Below are 16958 nucleotides of genomic sequence, written 5' to 3' on the forward strand. Positions count from 1 at the left end.
TGCAAGCTGGGGAGTGGGTGGTTGGCTTGCAATGTTCCTGGAATTTCCCCCCTTGACCTCTGCCACAGTCTGCCTTCAATGCCCCTTCCTCCTTCCTCCCAAAGATGCTCTTTAGCTCTCTGCTCGGCAACCCCCATACCCCTCGTTGACCCACCCTGTTCCCACTATTCTAAAATCTTCCTCATCAGATTTAGACGTGAAACTAGGGCTCTGATGCTTTTCTTTCTTTCTTTTTAAAAAAGATTTATTTATTATTATACAGAAGCACACTGTAGCTGTCTTCAGCCACACCAGAAGAGGGCATCAGATCTCATTACAGGTGGTTGTGAGCCAGCTTGTGGTGCTGGGATTTGAACTCAGGACCTTCAGAAGAACAGTCAGTGCTCTTACCCGCTGAGCCATCTCGCCAGCCCATCTGGTGCTTTTCAAACACAAATGATAATGTACGCCTTGGGTTTGGGGGAAGGAATTATAATCGTGTAGAAAGGTAAATGCCAAGAAAGTGAAAGACCAATTATTTTTATTCCCTGAGATTTAGGATTTGTGACCTGTAAATGTTGGGAAGCCGCTGAAGTTTTTTTCAGGCAGAATTTTAGGGAAATGACAGGGATTTGTGGAGGAGGAACTAGAGATGTGAGGCCCTCAGAAAGCTGTTCAGAAGGAGGCACCGGCACATGGGAGGTGACAAGGGAGCTGGTGGGGGAATCACAGAGAATCCACTGACAGTTAGATGACTGTAAAGGTAAAGAAAGAAGAGAAGAAAAGCTGTGGGTGAGGTTTCTGGTTTATCCAAGCTTCTGCCTATCAGCCACAGTGCAGTGTGAGTCTATGCTGTTTGTCTTTTTGATTTTTTAAGGGGAAAAGCAATGTTATCCAGGACTACACTTTTAAAAACAAACCCATGGAGAGCATGCTGTGTTGTGCTGTGCTGTGCTGTGCTGTGCTGTGCTGTGCTGTGCTGTGCTGTGCTGTGCTGTGCTGTGCTGTGCTATAGGTTTGGAAGGAATTTAGAAAGAAATTAAAATAATTAACACATAGAATGCCAGTGCTGTTCTATATAACAGCATCTCTTAAAGCTCCCCTTCTCTCGGGAGAAAAAAAGTTTTTTTTGTTTGTTTGTTTGTTTTTGGTTTTTCGAGACAGGGTTTCTCTGTAGCCCTGGCTGTCCTGGAACTCACTTTGTAGATCAGGCTGGCCTCGAACTCAGAAATCCGCCTGCCTCTGCCGCCCAAGTGCTGGCTTGTTTTGTGCTCTTTAAACAGAATGATGTAGTTACAGAAAACAATTTTAAAATTGTTTTGTTTTAATTTTTATGTGTATGGGTGTTTTGCCCTCATACCTGTCTATGCACTCCATGTCAAGTGCCAACAGAAGGCAGAGGAAGATAGAGGACCCTGGAATTAGGCAGTTGTGAGCTGCCATGAGGGTGCCAGGGGCCTCTAGAAGAACAGCTAGTCCTCTTAACTTGTGACATTTCTCAAGGACCTCGTACACATATTTTTTTATATCTCCCTGTCATCATCCCTCAGCTTATAAGGATCAATTTAGCTGGGTGTGGTGACGCACATCTTTGATTTCACCACTTGGGAGACAGAGGCAGGAGGATTTCTGTGAGTTCAAGACCAGCCTGGTCTACAAAACAGGTCCAAGACACTCTGGGTTGTTACACAAAGAAACCCTATCTCGAAAAAGAAAAAAAATCAATTTAATTCATCTTTTAACTATATTGTGTTAGAATGCTTGTTTTGTTTGCTTTTTTTAATCAATGTTTGAGCTGCTGACTTGAGTTTTCCTAAAAGAATCATTTATTGATTCTTTTTTTGGTTTTGGATTAGGATAGAATTTCCAACAATTTCTGAAATGGCCCTAAGCATACTTCTGCCATTTTGTGGTACATATCTACGCAAAACCATGTTCTCGGTATTGATAATTACAAGATCAGACTATCAAATCCAGCAAATGCCGAAGGTATCCTATAGTATCAAATACTCTGCTAACATTTAACTCTTTACATAAAGTTAAGTTAGGCATAGCCATCGAGTATGCCAGAGAGCTGTTCTAAAGCAAACTCCTTTATGATTGATATATCAATCAATGTTTGTCTTGTATACCTACTTTTTATACCTACATACCTAGGGCACACAAATGCTTCTCAGAGGAAGCATTTCAGAAGCTCTGCTCTGTCGCTGATATAGATAGACGCTGTGTGGGCAGAACATACTCCATTTTGTTTATTACAGGTTCAGGGTCATGTTGTTGATGTTCTAAGGTTGGTTCAATCCTCATCCCGGGAGTCTAGGATTTGGAGGGCCAGATGAGCACTAAACCTGGATTTTGCATCTTCGTTAGTTTCCTTCTTTTTCTCTCTTCCACAGATAACTTTCAGGATCAGATGAAAAGGGAACTGGCTTACCGAGAAGAGATGGTGCAACAGTTACAAATCGTAAGACATATTTCTGTTTATAAATGCATGCAACATCCCTGATTTGTATTCAAAGCCCTCAATGCATGCCCCACTGTTTTGCTGGCAATCCTTTGGTCCACTTACCTCTCTGCTGGTTGAGATGCTAATTACCAAGGGATTTACGTAGGCTCAGAGTAAACAGATGTGTCAGTGTGTTTCTTCTAAATGTAACTACCTTCCATGTGTTAGTACACAGATGTGTGCATTGCCTCTGTGGGCAAACCAGAGGTACCCAGCATTCTTTCCCAGTGCAAATTCACAGGCACCATGCAGGGATACGATGGGAATTCACAGAAGGGGACACTAGCTCCTGCCCTCTGCACCTCTCACCAGCCAGGCCCTCCTCAGCCAATAGAGCGGGAGTATACACACAATTAACCAATTACAGGCACTGGAGGGTTGATGAAAAGAAGCAAGTCATTTCCATAGGAAGCGTCCTTCTCTATCCTAGCCTCAAAGCAATCCCTTTAAATGGCAGCAGCAGTCAGGAGAACACAGATAGATAGAAGGATCTTGTTTTGAGGTTTTGTTTTGTGAATGCTTCACTGTTTCACCCCATGCAGACGCATCTGGTACAAACCCTAGGTTTTTAAATCGTTCTCCCAAGCTGTTTCATTTTCCAAAGAGCAAACATAGGGAAAATCGTTTATACTCAATATTTTTGAGATTTTTTTTAAGCATCTGAATAAAGATTTACGGTGATATTTTGGAAGCACGGTTGTCATAATTTTGGCCGTTTGATATTGTTTTTAGTTGATCTGTTTCTACCCTCAGACCACTGAGCACGTCTGAAGTGTCTTGTCCTAAGAGTCAAATATGTAGTTCGCTGGCAGGATTATTTGAGAAAGATGGTGGCTAATGTTTCCTTTGTATGGAAGGAGGAAGCATGCTCATGTTCACAAAGATTCCTGAGAGTGGTTAAAGCCATCTTAGATTCATGACATCTTCTGCTTAGAGGTCTTAGCTGAAAGTGGAATTTCTAAGAACTGTGACATTTCCACCATGGCTTCTCTGGTCTCAGGTGCTCATTAATAATTCCAGGATTGGAAAACCTTGATACCAGATTTTGCTCAGAGTGTTGTTCTTGTGTGTGGGGGTGGTAGTAGGGGGGTTATTGCTGTTGTTGTTGATGGTAGTGGTGGTGGTGGAGGTGGTGGTGGTGGTAGTGGTGTGTGTATTGGTTTTGTTTATGTCTAAATTCACTGGGAAGCTGAGGATATTCTTACATGATCGATTAAGACGTTGCATACAGAAACTGAAATCAAACTTAGTGACTCTGCTTAGCCTTTGATTGCCGATGGTAAGAACTAACATTCCTTACAGTGAACACACTTATTGTTGTGTCCCTCGAGGAAGAATATAAATGTAGGACTGGAGGGGGGGGTGGGGATAGAATGTTAAGACCTGACTTAGTTAACATAAGGTATCTTTTTTTTCTGACCTTTAAAACGGAAATCGTCGTCCAAGAAACAAATAAGAACTGAGATTTCGGGATGACCACAAATAAAGCATAACGGGCTATAGGGAAGGAGCTGGGCGTTCATTGCAGGGCGCTTTCTAAAGCTAGTTTTAAGGTCTTGATTTCTTCTGACAGTTTCTTTAGTAACAGGAAAGAATGATGTATCCATATAACAGCATGCACTGTTGCTAGAAGAGAAAATGTCCCAGGTCTTTCAAGATACATGAGAGATACAATTTGGTATTACTAAACACAGCAGGTGTTATTATGTCACACCCCACTTGGTAGTAAAGTGTTCCTGGGATGAATGAAACACTTGTGCTCCCAAGTGCGGGCACACATACACACACACACACACACACACACACACACACCTCTTTAGGATACAATATAATTCCTGAAATTTACAGCCGTTTAAAGGCAAACAACATAAAAATTAAGAAAACAAACATGACTTTGTTTCTCCTTCTTCCTCTCTTTTGGACACCCAGGGCTATTGAGCTGCCTCCAGAACCCAGTCAACACTTGAAACAAACATTTAGTTGCAACAATCACCTCAAGCCCTCCCACACAATACACCCAGTCTTTTTCATTCTTTCTCAGTTTTTCCCAGGTCAGTCTGATGCCCCCACATGCTCTCTTACACCAGTACAGGAAGGTACACAAGTGACTTATGGAGAGCTACTGTGCTATTACTTCTCTGCAACTAGCAGACATGTCGTAAGGTCTACCAAGTTGGACTCAAGGCACATCCCCTGAGTGTCCGTTCTCTCGAAAATGAGCTTCTGTAAGGCTGAACCTGGCAGGAATATTATAATCCAAAGACATATGAAGAATAAACATGAATGCTCCTGGAGACCAGTATGAGTGACCAGCAGAATAGCATGGCCCTTCTCAAAATAATGTCTGCAATAGTAGAACCGAATAAGCCTGGTGTCAGAGTTGATTTTGGGCAGAAAGGACCCGTTTTGGGAATTCTACCTACTTTAGAAATGAGACAAGTGGCTCGATGTTGTTTGCACAGTAACTTATCCAGTTCCTCCTTCAGCTTTATGTATCTATAAAGGACCTGTGGGGGTATCTTCAGAGAATATCTGAAGATTATCAAGGAGTGAACAAGTGTCATGCTTTCATTTGCTTTCCCGGTTTTAGTGGAATGGTCTCTCTGTCTGTAAATATGGTTGTGAACTTTGCCTCCTGGTAACGAAGTAAGCCGCTACGGCAATTTTGTATTCAGAGTCTACATACCGTAGAATCACATAATATACACTCTTTTCTTCAGATGAAGTAAAACCTGGCCTATCCTGCAATCCTGGAGAATTAAAAATATATTAAAGCCATCATATTTGGTAATGGCTGCTGTAGATGCAGAGCACATTCCTTTTGTATTGTTACACGGTGTTCCTATTCGAAATACTTCCACGGAAAGCATCTTGGGTATCATTGCCATAAAAAGAAAATTATGAATTTCTTTGGTTCCTACATTTTTCAGATCCTCTGCTGACTATAATTTCTGTGCTTTCTTATTCTAGTTTGTTGAATACAAACTTGTAATGGCTATAGAGTCAAATGATGGCATCTCCTTGAGCACTTACAAATGAATATATATATACTGTGATGCTAGTGTTAAAGCACATGCAGAATTAGATTACTTAACATTTATAAAAGGCCACATGCTAACTCTTAAAATAATACTTAAAATTTGAATTTTCAATTACTTGTGTGGAAAAAAAAAAAAACCCTGCCATCCCTGTTCTGAGTTTTCAAATGTTTGAAGTGTTTTCTCCATGAAGTCAGACTTATTTCTACAAAAAGTAGACATTTCTCTACTTATGAACCAAATGCAAAACTCTTAAAATTTAGCAATTTTGTGAAAATATTAAGTGGTTAGTGTAATAAAAGACACAGGACCTGCAGGAGAATTTTAAAAGTAAAATATACTGTCTATTAGGTTTGGGAAGAAAGTAAAGATGTTTTCTTCCATACATGACCTTTTAATTGAAATAGACTTAAGTCCTGGAAAATGTAATAATTTCTAGCAAGAACTTGATGAGATTTTTTTTTCATTGTTAATTTGACAACTGTTCTTTAAGAAAGAACACCCGCCTAAGCAATTACTGTAGGTTTGCTCTTCAAACCCCAAGATCTTTAAGGATGCTGTCAACTACCAGTACAGAGTACCCCATCAATTCAAGGCTAGACCCAGACTTAGCCCCTGAACCTGCCTGACAGCTACTGCCCAGGCTTAGAGTTATAAGACATGTGCCAGTCTTGAAGCGCCCTCTGCTGTTGTTCTAGAAAGCTGCAGTCACAGGCAGTCGGGGAACTGGAAGCACTCCCACTAAAAGCCTTCAATTAAAATAACATTCAAGCAATAAATTTAGTACTGATGTTTCATTCATGGTAAAGCCAGCTTACCACTTCCCTGGGATGGGAACACGGTAGCTCTTTACTGAGGAACTGTAAGTCTTTCTGAGCCCGCTCCTGAGTGAGAACACAGCCTCTCGATGACAACCATCTTTCCTCGGATGTTGTCTCCTTGGGAGGAGAACTTGACCTAATTTCTATAAAAGACAGACAGAACTAACTGTCCCTGTCTTGCATTTTTACAAAAAGATTCCCAGAGACATTAAGAAGCTTTGCTTTTGGGGCTAAGTATATGTATTAAGGAGGTCCCTGCAAGCCTTTGGGCTTGATGAAAATCTGAACTTCCACAGACGCTTCCGTAAGACTCTATAGAATAGACAATTTGACCACTATGCGCCTTTTTCCTCTAGTGATCAAGTGCCCTGTGTCTTAACAATGACGTCTCTCCATTCTGGGGCATTCTTGTCACGCGTCTACCTTCGAGATATTGACTCACCTGAGTGTTTGAACTCAAACTAACTGGCACAAAATAGAAAGTTTTTGGTTTTAGTTTGTTTGGTTGGTTGGTTTTTTGTTTTGTTTTGTTTTGTTTTGGTGAGATACCAATGCCTTTGTCCTCTTAGGGTCAACTGGATAAGTTATTAGTTATAAACATTTCAAAGTTCCCTATCCAAGCCTCATGATTTCCACACTGGTCAAAATGAAGAGAGCTTTGTAAGTCTTTGTAATACGAAGCTCCCAAGTCAGGAGTGTTTGCTGGCATCTGTAAATCCAGCATTATGTTCTGTCGAGTCTGAGAAACCATCAACTGAACAAGGTACCGTTGCCCAATGACTCACAGAGAAAAAAAAAGCTTCCAACTATAATTCTAATATACCATCAATCATCATACATCCAATTTCAGAGATGTGAAAATGTTCAGGGAAAGGTGTGCCTTGGACTCTGTAAACTAGTATAGTTTTAAGGAATGAGTGGGCCACGTGGCAATCTTTATTTACCATTTATGATGCAGGGTCGGATGCACGGGCTCTTTGCCCTTGCATTGCCTGGCTTTTATTTTATCCTTGCTCCAAAGACACGGACATGGAAGCCTGCATTTGTATGTGGACAACTCTCTGTGGCATTTAAGTTCTAACCTGGAGCTCTGAGACCCTGATGCTATTATTTGGAGATAGCCCCACCCCCTTTTTCCTAGCTAGATAAAATGTGAGCAAGGGAGGTGAAGGAGGAGAGTGGAGAGGAGGGGAAGCAAAAGGGGAGATATGAGACTTGACTGACAGGAGCATCATTCCTGCAGTTATCTCTGGGTTAGCATGTGGTTTACTCACTTTGGGGAGTGGTCCAGGATGCTATGAATTTCTCTCCTACACTGCCCTGAACATAAAAGGCCCCTACAAAGTCCCGTAGTATCTGATCCTCATTTTAAATACCCTTTGTAAACAGGGAAGTGGAACAAGCATGTCTTTCTGTTGACTTATCACCTCACTCGGAGGTCTATATCAGATCTTGCTATCCTAAATGATAAAATTCCATTCAAGACCCTCGTATTATGCAGCTTACAAGGGAGATCACCCACGTTCTTTGGTATCTACCACCTACACCAGAATGGGAAACCTCCATTCAAGGGTGTCTCTGAATAACAGGTATAACACAACCTCCCATGAGAGGAAGTGACTAGAGCAGGTCCCTATTTAACGGCCCTTGTCAGATCTACCTGAGTGATCTTAGCCCACATCCTGCCATCTGAACACTTTATGCTGCTGTGTGGTTCACTAATTTCAATGCTGCTGCTTGCGCTTTATCTAACATGTTCGTGTTTCAAAATGAAGAGGTGCTTGGTTTTTCTCTTCTTCTTGTCCATTAGAACAATTTATAGCAAAATGGCCCCACTTATCTTAGTCACCATAGCCTTGTCATCTCACAGTCTCTTTCCATTGATAAAGGTTCATGTGTAGACCAGTGAGTAGATCAAGAGAGTAAACCCAATGCCCATTAAAAGGCTGGGAGTGAGGGATGCATTAGCAAAATATCAAAATACTCCATAGCCAAGCATACTGGTGCACACCTATAATCCTAATACTCAGGAGGCTGAGGCAGGAGGATCACAAGCTTAACTCAGTCTGAGCTATAAAGAAAAGAAGGAAGAAAGATGAGGGAGGGAGGGAAAAAGAGGGAGAAGGAGGCAGAGAGGAAGTGTTATCTAAGTGAAGGGAAATGATTGTATTTTTCCTCTTACTACTTGTATATAACAGTCATCTTTTGGGTTACATTCTAAAAGACTGGGTATTGAAGTTAGAGAGATGGCTCAGCTGTTAAGATGACTGACTGCTCTTCCAAAGGACCCAGGCTCAATTCCCAGCAACCACATGGTAGCTTACGATAGTCTTTAACTATTCCAAGGGAATCTTTCAGCCCCACCTGCCTTTCCACAGCACTGCATGAAGTTGGTGTGCACACATACGTGCAGGCCAAACAATCGTACACACAAAACAAAAATAAATAAAATATCAAAAGAGGGCTGGATATTTGTCCCCTCAAATGTAGCATAGATGCAAATTTAGAGCCCACATTTAACCTCAGAATGATGCAGGCAGGTAACACAATGACTGAGTTGCTTGAACAGGGTTAGAATAACACAATGACAGAGTCGTTTGACCGGGGTCAGTGTAAAAACAAATGTAAATAATGTATGTCTCCTCTCAGCCGTTTGGACTTTCTAATGAAAAGTCGCATATCAAATGTGATAGGCTTCCATTCACAACCCACTCTTCAGACTCACTCTCAAGGCCCTCCACTTAGAGTGAGCCATGTCTCCCATTCAGTGCGGTTATTTCTAGTTCTTCTCATCAGTAATTGAGAATTTAGCCACAGTAATAATTTATGCTTAGTCTTCTTTGTGATTCACAATGGTAGCATGTTTTATAAAGGAAGCACTCTAATTAAACCAATTACCTTGTGCTAGTTTGTAATCACATTCATCGTTTGTGCCCCTTGGACCTATTTCAACATTGTAACTCACTTGTCAAATACTAATAATACCATACTATTAATACCTTGTTAAAAGCCTCATTTTAACCTCAATGATACTCTGTAGCAACACACTCCTCTTTGCGATTGCTTGTAGGTGGCCTTTCCGATGCTGTGCCCCAGCAGCCTGGCACTGCTGAGCCGAGAAGGCTCTGTTCTCTGCAGGGAAGATCCACTGGCATTGTTAGGGGTGAAGGGTCTCCACTGAGCACCTGTCTCCGGCTTGATGACCTTGCCTGTTTCTGTCTTACAGATCCCCTATGCAGCAAGCTTGATCAGGAAAGAGAAGCTTGGCGCCCATCTCAGCAAAAGCTAAAAGGTGAGATTTGCCAATGGACACAGGTTTTCTCAATAATTCTTCCTGCCAGTGCTGGTGTGCTCATCATTGAGGTGTTTGTAATAGCCCGAGGGATTGAGAAAGTTGTCTCCAGTGTTTAAGTCAATATAGCAAATGTGTTTGTAATCCCAGGCTCGGACTTCCTAAATGAATGGCTAAGGGCTTCCTAGAAATGCCATGGCAAACTCTTAGATATACAAATGTCTCTATCCAGTCTTTAGAAACAAGAATCATTTATATTATGATGTTTCCTTCTCTCTGCCCCTCTGAAACTAGAGCAGTGTGTCTTCTCTCACCACTGTTGCCAGAAGTCTCCCTGAGTCTGACTCTCCGTGAGTCAACCGGAGAAAACCTGGGTCTAGTGGCCGGTGTCTGTAATCCAAGCGCTGGTGAGGGGATGGTAGAGACAGGTAGATCGTGATAGCTTTCTGCCGCTAGTCCAGATGAGGTGGTGACTTCTGGTGACATGAACCGAGGAGTAATATTGATTACGGAGAATTTCTGGTCAGGGAATAGTGAGCCGGCCTTTCCCTAAACCAAAATAGTTCTTGCAAATGAAACCAGCTTCAAGGTCACTTTCCTGGCAACAATTTAAAAGACAAAAATAAATAAATAAACTTAAGGGAAAACAGGCAGTGAAAACTCTCTAAGTATAGTCAAAGCATGCCTAAGAATTTCGGAAGCAGCCTTTTGGAGCCTTCCTTCCTAACAAGGAAGACACACTTGTTAATTAGAATTGTAAGACTGCAAAACCTAGAACATGTTTGTTTCTATGAAAAATGGGTTAGGATGATCTAAGGGTCAGAATTTCTGAATCAGGGCAAGTCCAGGGTATTCATGAGTGCGTGCGTGCGTGCGTGCGTGCGTGCATGTATGCATGCGTGCATGTATGTACGTATGTACGCAGAAACACTTGTCCATGCAGAATTTGAAGGCCTGAAGTCAATGCTGGGTTATCTTCCTATATTGCTCTCCATCTTACTCTTTGATTCCATATCTTCACTGAAACCGGAAGTCACCACTTCAGCTAGACTAGCGGCAGCAAGCTACCACAATCCACCTGTCTCTACCATCCCCTCACCCCAGCGATTGGGTTACAGACACGGCCCACCAGACCCAGATTTTTTTCTCTGGGTACCAAGGATCCCAGCTCAGGTCCTTGTGTTTTCACAGCGAGCATTTCTCCCACCGCATCATCTCCCAAGCCTCGGAGTAGCATTTCCTCCTGCTTCTGGGCAAGAGATGCATTTTCTCCGTTGCCTTCAGAAGATGTGAGACGTCCCGCTCTTAATAGTCTTTTTAACTCGCTAGAGTCTATTTGTGAGGGAAACCCTTACAAAGTAGGTTCACTGTCCTTTCTCTCGCACGAGCTTCTCTTCGGCACATTGTGTATCTACCATGTGTGCATGGCTGGCCTTGCTGCCATCTCTATTGGGAGTATATTTCAGTATTTGCTTTGGTAATGATAATGCCGCCATTTCATCTGTCTCTCCAAATCTTATGCTGTCTCTTCACTTTGTACACCAGGAAATGAAATGCAGAGAAGGGAGATGTGACATCTTGTGTCTGTGTTGCCAAGCTAGGAAGAGGTGCCAAGGCACACACAGCCTTAGACGCAGTATTGTCTACTCCATCCTGGACACCTTGTCCTTAGCAGAGATTTAAGTAAAAGCATCCTATGCTGTCTCCATGAAGCTAAATTCAAATGTTTGTGTGAGTTTGGCTCTCAGCTGAAATATTTTTTCCTGAGTCTGATGTTGGCATGTTGATTTTTTTTCCCTATTGTGGTAGAGAAAGCTGGTACTAGGAAAGAGAATGAGAATGCTATAAGTTGTTCAAATTCCATCTTAAATCAGGATATCAAAGGTAATCAAGACAAGAACATCCCAAATGAGTGGTTATAAGTATTTGAAAATGCCAAACTAATTTTCTTCAAATCAGGAGAAAAATATATTAGCGTGAGTGTTTAAAAATAACCTTTGTAGAACACTCATTTGGCAAAGCCTACAAATTATGAAGTCAAATAAGTGGTGAAGTCTGCAGTCAAAACAGAGTCAGTATTTACAAGATAAATTTGCTTTTAAGTTCCAATGACAGTCTTGCCTTGCTCCCAACCAGTTTCTCCCATGTCTTGCCCTCAATATAAGTTAGCTTCGCATATTTGTGAGCCTCGCGTAAAAGATGTCGTATTGAATGTTTGCCTTGGTGTTTGTGAGAATCATCCATTAGAGAGAGGGTCTTACATGTGTAAGAATGTCAACGAGTTTTTCTTCCTTTCCCTCCCATCTCATCTGCCCTGCTTGTCCCAAAAGCCCGTCTCGCACCTACACAGTGACCCTCACAGTCATGAAATCTCTACCAGCGATGTAGCACATGGCCGCGCCACCGTGGAGGAAGATTGATTTATGCTTAGTAACTAATGCTTCCCTCATGCTGATTTTGTTTCCATCCTTGCAGACAACAGGGATTTCTCTAAGTAGACCCTGGTGCTTTGGAAAGATTAGCGGTTACTTAACTGCTTAGCTAAGTCAGCCAAGCAGAGAATCACGACCATGTTGTTAGAGGCGGTCTCAGAATTTCAGTGGGTAGAGACTTCGAGGAGTTACCCCAAGAGAGATTACAAGATAAAAATCGTTACACCAAGGGAGAGAGGCTGTTCTGTCTTCCTGAGTGACCACAAGTTTCCAAATTAGGGCCTGATGCATTAGCGTCTTATGCAAGAGTGACCCTTAAGGCAATGCTCATACCACCCAGTGGATTCCAATATGAATATTAAGGGGAGGAAGCTTTTCAAAACCACAGGCAATCCATTTAATAAGCTCAGTGACGACTGCCACATACCACTGCGCCACAAATCTTCTTTGGCCCTCTGTTAGAACGTAAGAAATTCCATGGTGTGTCAAATTAAAGCATCCACCCAGGCCAGCACAGTAACTGTAATTCCACCGGAAGAGCCAACCTTATTAACACCAACCTGACAGTTACGGCGTATGCACTGAACACTCTTCACCCGCCCTTAAAATAGTCATTATCAGTGGATTTATTTAAAGTCTTTCTTCAACCTAGGCACAGTCCCCTTTGGGGCAATGAATTCTATTTGTTTAGAAGCCAGCTGTGTAAAGGGTAGTTTAGTTTATTTATCTCTAAAGCATCTACTAAAACAAGCCCCATTAGATTAGACATTGTTCTGCTTGGCTAGTCTGTTGTATTGCGAGCTCAGGAAAGCAACGTGAAAGAGTTAAGAAACCTATCCAACTTACCTGGGCCCTTCCTATTTTATTTGACTCTCTCTCTCTCTCTCTCTCTCTCTCTCTCTCTCTCTCTCTGTGTGTGTGTGTGTGTGTGTGTGTGTGTGTGTGTGTGTGTGTGTGTGTGTGCATCCTGTATGTATGTGCACCATGTATGTGCAGGAGTTCAGAGCGGTCAATGGCTGTGAGCCTTCCCAGTGCTGGAAAGGGAACCCTGTCCTCTGGAAGAGCAGTAAGTGCTCTTAACCACTGAGCCCATCTCTCTAGACCCTGGGCCCATTTTTAACTTCAGAATCACTTCTGGTATTCATCCTTGTCTGTAATGATTGCTCTGACCAGCTCCTGTCTAGACACCTCATATAACCTGCCTGCAATCTCTAACCCCAAAAGAAAATGTTACAATGTCTATGTTGCTCTAATTATCACTGTTTCTTTTCTTAATTACCTTCATACTTTTACAAGTGTCACTCAGATAACTGGCTAAAACCCCCATGTCTTTACCAGGAAATAATGAAATTGTTTTACCTAAGTGGCAAGTGCATCCTAGGTCGGCTCATTTACCATGGTACACTGTGCTCCAAGCTGTAACAACACTATCTACCATTACTTTAGCATTAACCGTGCCAGATCCAGAACCAAACGGATTCTGCTCTATTACCTGTGTGGTTTACAGCTCTGGGAGGTAGCTGTTGTAAGTCTGTAAGGTAGATCCCATTTCAGACCCCGTTTCATAGATCCCAACACTGAAGCTTAGGGAGGCCACAGAGCTGGCGACTGGACTGATAACGCCAGGATTCACAGTCCTCATCTGTTTGGCTTCTTTGGATACGAGAGCTGCTGAGGAACAGGCGGGATTCTAAATGTTACACAATGTAACCTCGCCAGTGGTTTTGGCTTTGCTGTGACATTACATTAACGTGTTACATTGTTACATTACATATAATGTTTTATATACATTATAAAAGGGCGAGGTCTCTTCCTGTTCTGCAGCCCTGGGGATCACTCCTGCATCCCAGACTTCTCTGCTGCATTCTTTCTCCTTCTCTAGAAGACTGCTTTTCTTTTCTTTTTTTCTTTTTTTAAGTTTTATTTTATTTTTAATTATGTGGGGAGGGGGCAGGGTACACATGAGTACAGGTACCCTCAGAACCCAGCGGAAGGTGTCAGATTCCCTGGAGTCATGGGCAGGTGGAATCAAGCAAGCATGGCTGCTGGGAATCCAACTCCGGTCCTTGCGGGAGCGGTGCGTGCTTACCATGAAGCTGTCTCTCCAGCTCCTGAGGTTACTCTTATTAAAACCAAATCGGGAGCATGTGTGACCGAGGCACAGAAGATGACCCACCTATTTTGCCTCTAATTGCATTCTTTCTATCACTAACTGCTACTTGAGACACTTTAGCGGGTTTGAAAATGTGGCTTCTGCGCACACACTGACATTGAGAATATCTACCCTTCTGCTAAATTCCTCGTGTTTTCACTTCATGTGTGTGTGTGTGTGTGTGAGAGAGAGAGAGAGAGAGAGAGAGAGAGAGAGAGAGAGGAAAAACTTTAAAAGCAATGAGAAAAGAGGAAGAAAGGAAGGTACTTGTCAGACGGTGGAGGACAAAGGTCTTCTCAGAACCTGCACTGAGAATAGCCATGGGTCCCCACTGTCCTCAGCACTTATGTCAATTGTTTTATTTAATCCTTATTTTATCACTGAAACACAGCCAGCTGCTTCTCCATCCTTCACGATGAGCAGAGACATGGGCACACTATCTGCTGTGCGGACCGAGACTCTGAACTTTATCTGGGCTTCTCTAACCCCATGGCCCTGTAGTCTGCTTCACCTCTTGTCATCAGTTATGAATGTGCCAATCTGATGCTCTTGTTGATTTTGAATAACAGATCCTTTAGGCTTTTTATACAGTTTCTCTTATGTCATAAGACAAAGCAATAATATAAATAATCAAAATAGCATGTCTTAGAGCATCTAACCAAAACCAGCAGGTGAGGGAGCATGGATTGCGTCTATTCTTTCATGACAGGCTGGCTTAATTCTTGTGCAACAGCAAACTGGAGTTTCTAAATCCAGTCAAATGCCTTTCCTGTGAAGCAGGCAAGGCAAAGCAGACCACCAACAGTTCTAGTTTGTTTCAAAGTCAGCAGAGATGTATAATCCTGCATAACATACAAATATGCACAAGAAAGATACTAAGCATACCTACATTTTTTAAAAAAACGTATCCAGGGTCTGCAAAGTGCTTGCTTCACAAACATATGGGTCTGAGTTTGCATGCCTATCGATCATGCAGCTGTGTGTTTCTGAAACTCCAGCACCGGTAAAGCAGAGACAGGGGTATCCCCAGGGCTCACTGGCCATCCAGCCTAGCCAAATCAGGGACCCCAGGTTCAGTGAGAGACCCTGCCTCAAAAAATAGAGGAGAGAGTGATGTAGGAAGAGACCGACATCAACCTGTGACTTACACATACATATTAATAGGCATGCATGTACTCCAGTGTGCATGCACACACAACAACCTATATATGTGCATATACAACACACACACAACAACCTATGCATGTGCATGCACACACAACAACCTATATATGTGCATATACAACACTCACACAACAACCTATACATGTGCATACACACACAACAACCTATACATGTGCATATACAACACTCACACAACAACCTATACATGTGCATACACACAGAACAACTTATACATGTGCATATACAGCACACACATACACACACAACAACCTAACATGTGCATACACACACACACACACACACACACACACTCATTTGAAATGTATTGCAACTGTAATAAAGCTATCTTCTCCATCACTCTAAGTGTTCTTGTTTTCTTAGGTTGTCCTGTGTTTTTGTTCCCTCCCAGGCGACAGACCCACTCACTCTTGTTCTGTAAGATACAGCCTACCACTGAGCACTTCGGACCTGCAGAAAGAAGAACTGCAAACTGAAAGGGCTTGGGCACCAAAACCAGGTTCGAGAGAAGCCAAGGACAAGTGACCTCGCGCCAGCATGGGCAACCATGTAAAATAGACTGTGGCGGCCATTCATTAGGAGGGGGGGGAGGGGGGAGCCAACCAGAGCGGTCAATGCTTGTCACATCTTTTGGTGGAACCAAAGTTTGAATATTTGTGTTTTGAAAGCATAGCTGATCCCAGAGGGTAGGAAGTGCTGAGTGGGGAAATGTTTGTGTGGTCTCTTTGGCGCCATACGATTATCCTTTGCTCTTCCGGAAGTAATTCATAGTGGAAAGAAGACAGAATGGGGACTTAGGTTTAGACAAACCTGCTTTCCATACCAAGCTGGACAGACACACATGGCCCCTTCCTCTCTGGTACTTTGCCTGCTGTATGAAGATTGTATTCCTCTGGAAATATTTTACAGTTTAATATTGAGTGTAATTAAGAATATAATCATGTTATCAAAAATGGTATTTAACTCTGTTGTAGTTTCTTTAACATTCATGTGGATAAAAAGTCTATAATAAAAAAACTATGACGTAATAGATGTGTTCATGTAGTTAAGTGCATATTTGCTTGGGGGCAACTCAGAAACTAATGCTTTTTAGAGTTATTTTGGCATAAAGTATTTGAATAAATTATTTTTGAAAACAGATTTCCTTCACAGATGATTATTAAGGGTTAGGCTAGCCTTTGATCCCCTCAGCATCTGGGCACTAATCCATGGCTTTAGAATCTTTCCAGTTCCTGCAGGGTCTTCTGACAGAGTTGGTGGTGGGGTTATCGCCATGGCTTCCTCTTCACTGTGATGATAAATCCAAATCCATATAATAGTTTTATGCCAAAGATGCCTTTTAGATGTAATAAACAGAAGAGGCCAAGTGTGACCCTTCACAGTAGTAATTTCTAAGGTAGTAGTTCTGGGTTCACCATGGATGACTTCCTGGCTTGAAGTTGCCAAAGACTATCCTAACTGGATACTGCCCCCCCGTTGGCATTCCTTGGCAGACTTTAAACGATATTTAAAAGGTATCACCATGGAGCTGGAGAAACAACAGTTACTGCTCTTGC

The 16958-nt window shown here is 42.3% G+C and overlaps 1 protein-coding gene across 2 annotated transcripts in view; it reads left to right on the forward strand.

The window, feature by feature from the left end:
• Nucleotides 1–16542, forward strand: part of Skor2 (SKI family transcriptional corepressor 2) — a 54332-nt gene extending 37790 nt beyond the window's left edge. The window contains exons 7-9 of one of the 2 annotated variants that reach the window (XM_006526436.3): nucleotides 2376–2443; nucleotides 9571–9636; nucleotides 15794–16542. In XM_006526436.3, coding sequence (XP_006526499.1) covers nucleotides 2376–2443; nucleotides 9571–9633 — 131 coding nt within the window. In that variant the 3' untranslated portion in view covers nucleotides 9634–9636; nucleotides 15794–16542. The remainder of the gene's footprint in view (nucleotides 1–2375; nucleotides 2444–9570; nucleotides 9637–15793) is intronic. The other variant, NM_001109743.1, reaches the window with a different exon arrangement.
• Nucleotides 16543–16958: the final 416 nt, after the last annotated feature.

Source organism: Mus musculus, chromosome 18 (assembly GCF_000001635.26).
Source record: "Mus musculus strain C57BL/6J chromosome 18, GRCm38.p6 C57BL/6J".
Lineage (NCBI taxonomy): Eukaryota > Metazoa > Chordata > Mammalia > Rodentia > Muridae > Mus > Mus musculus.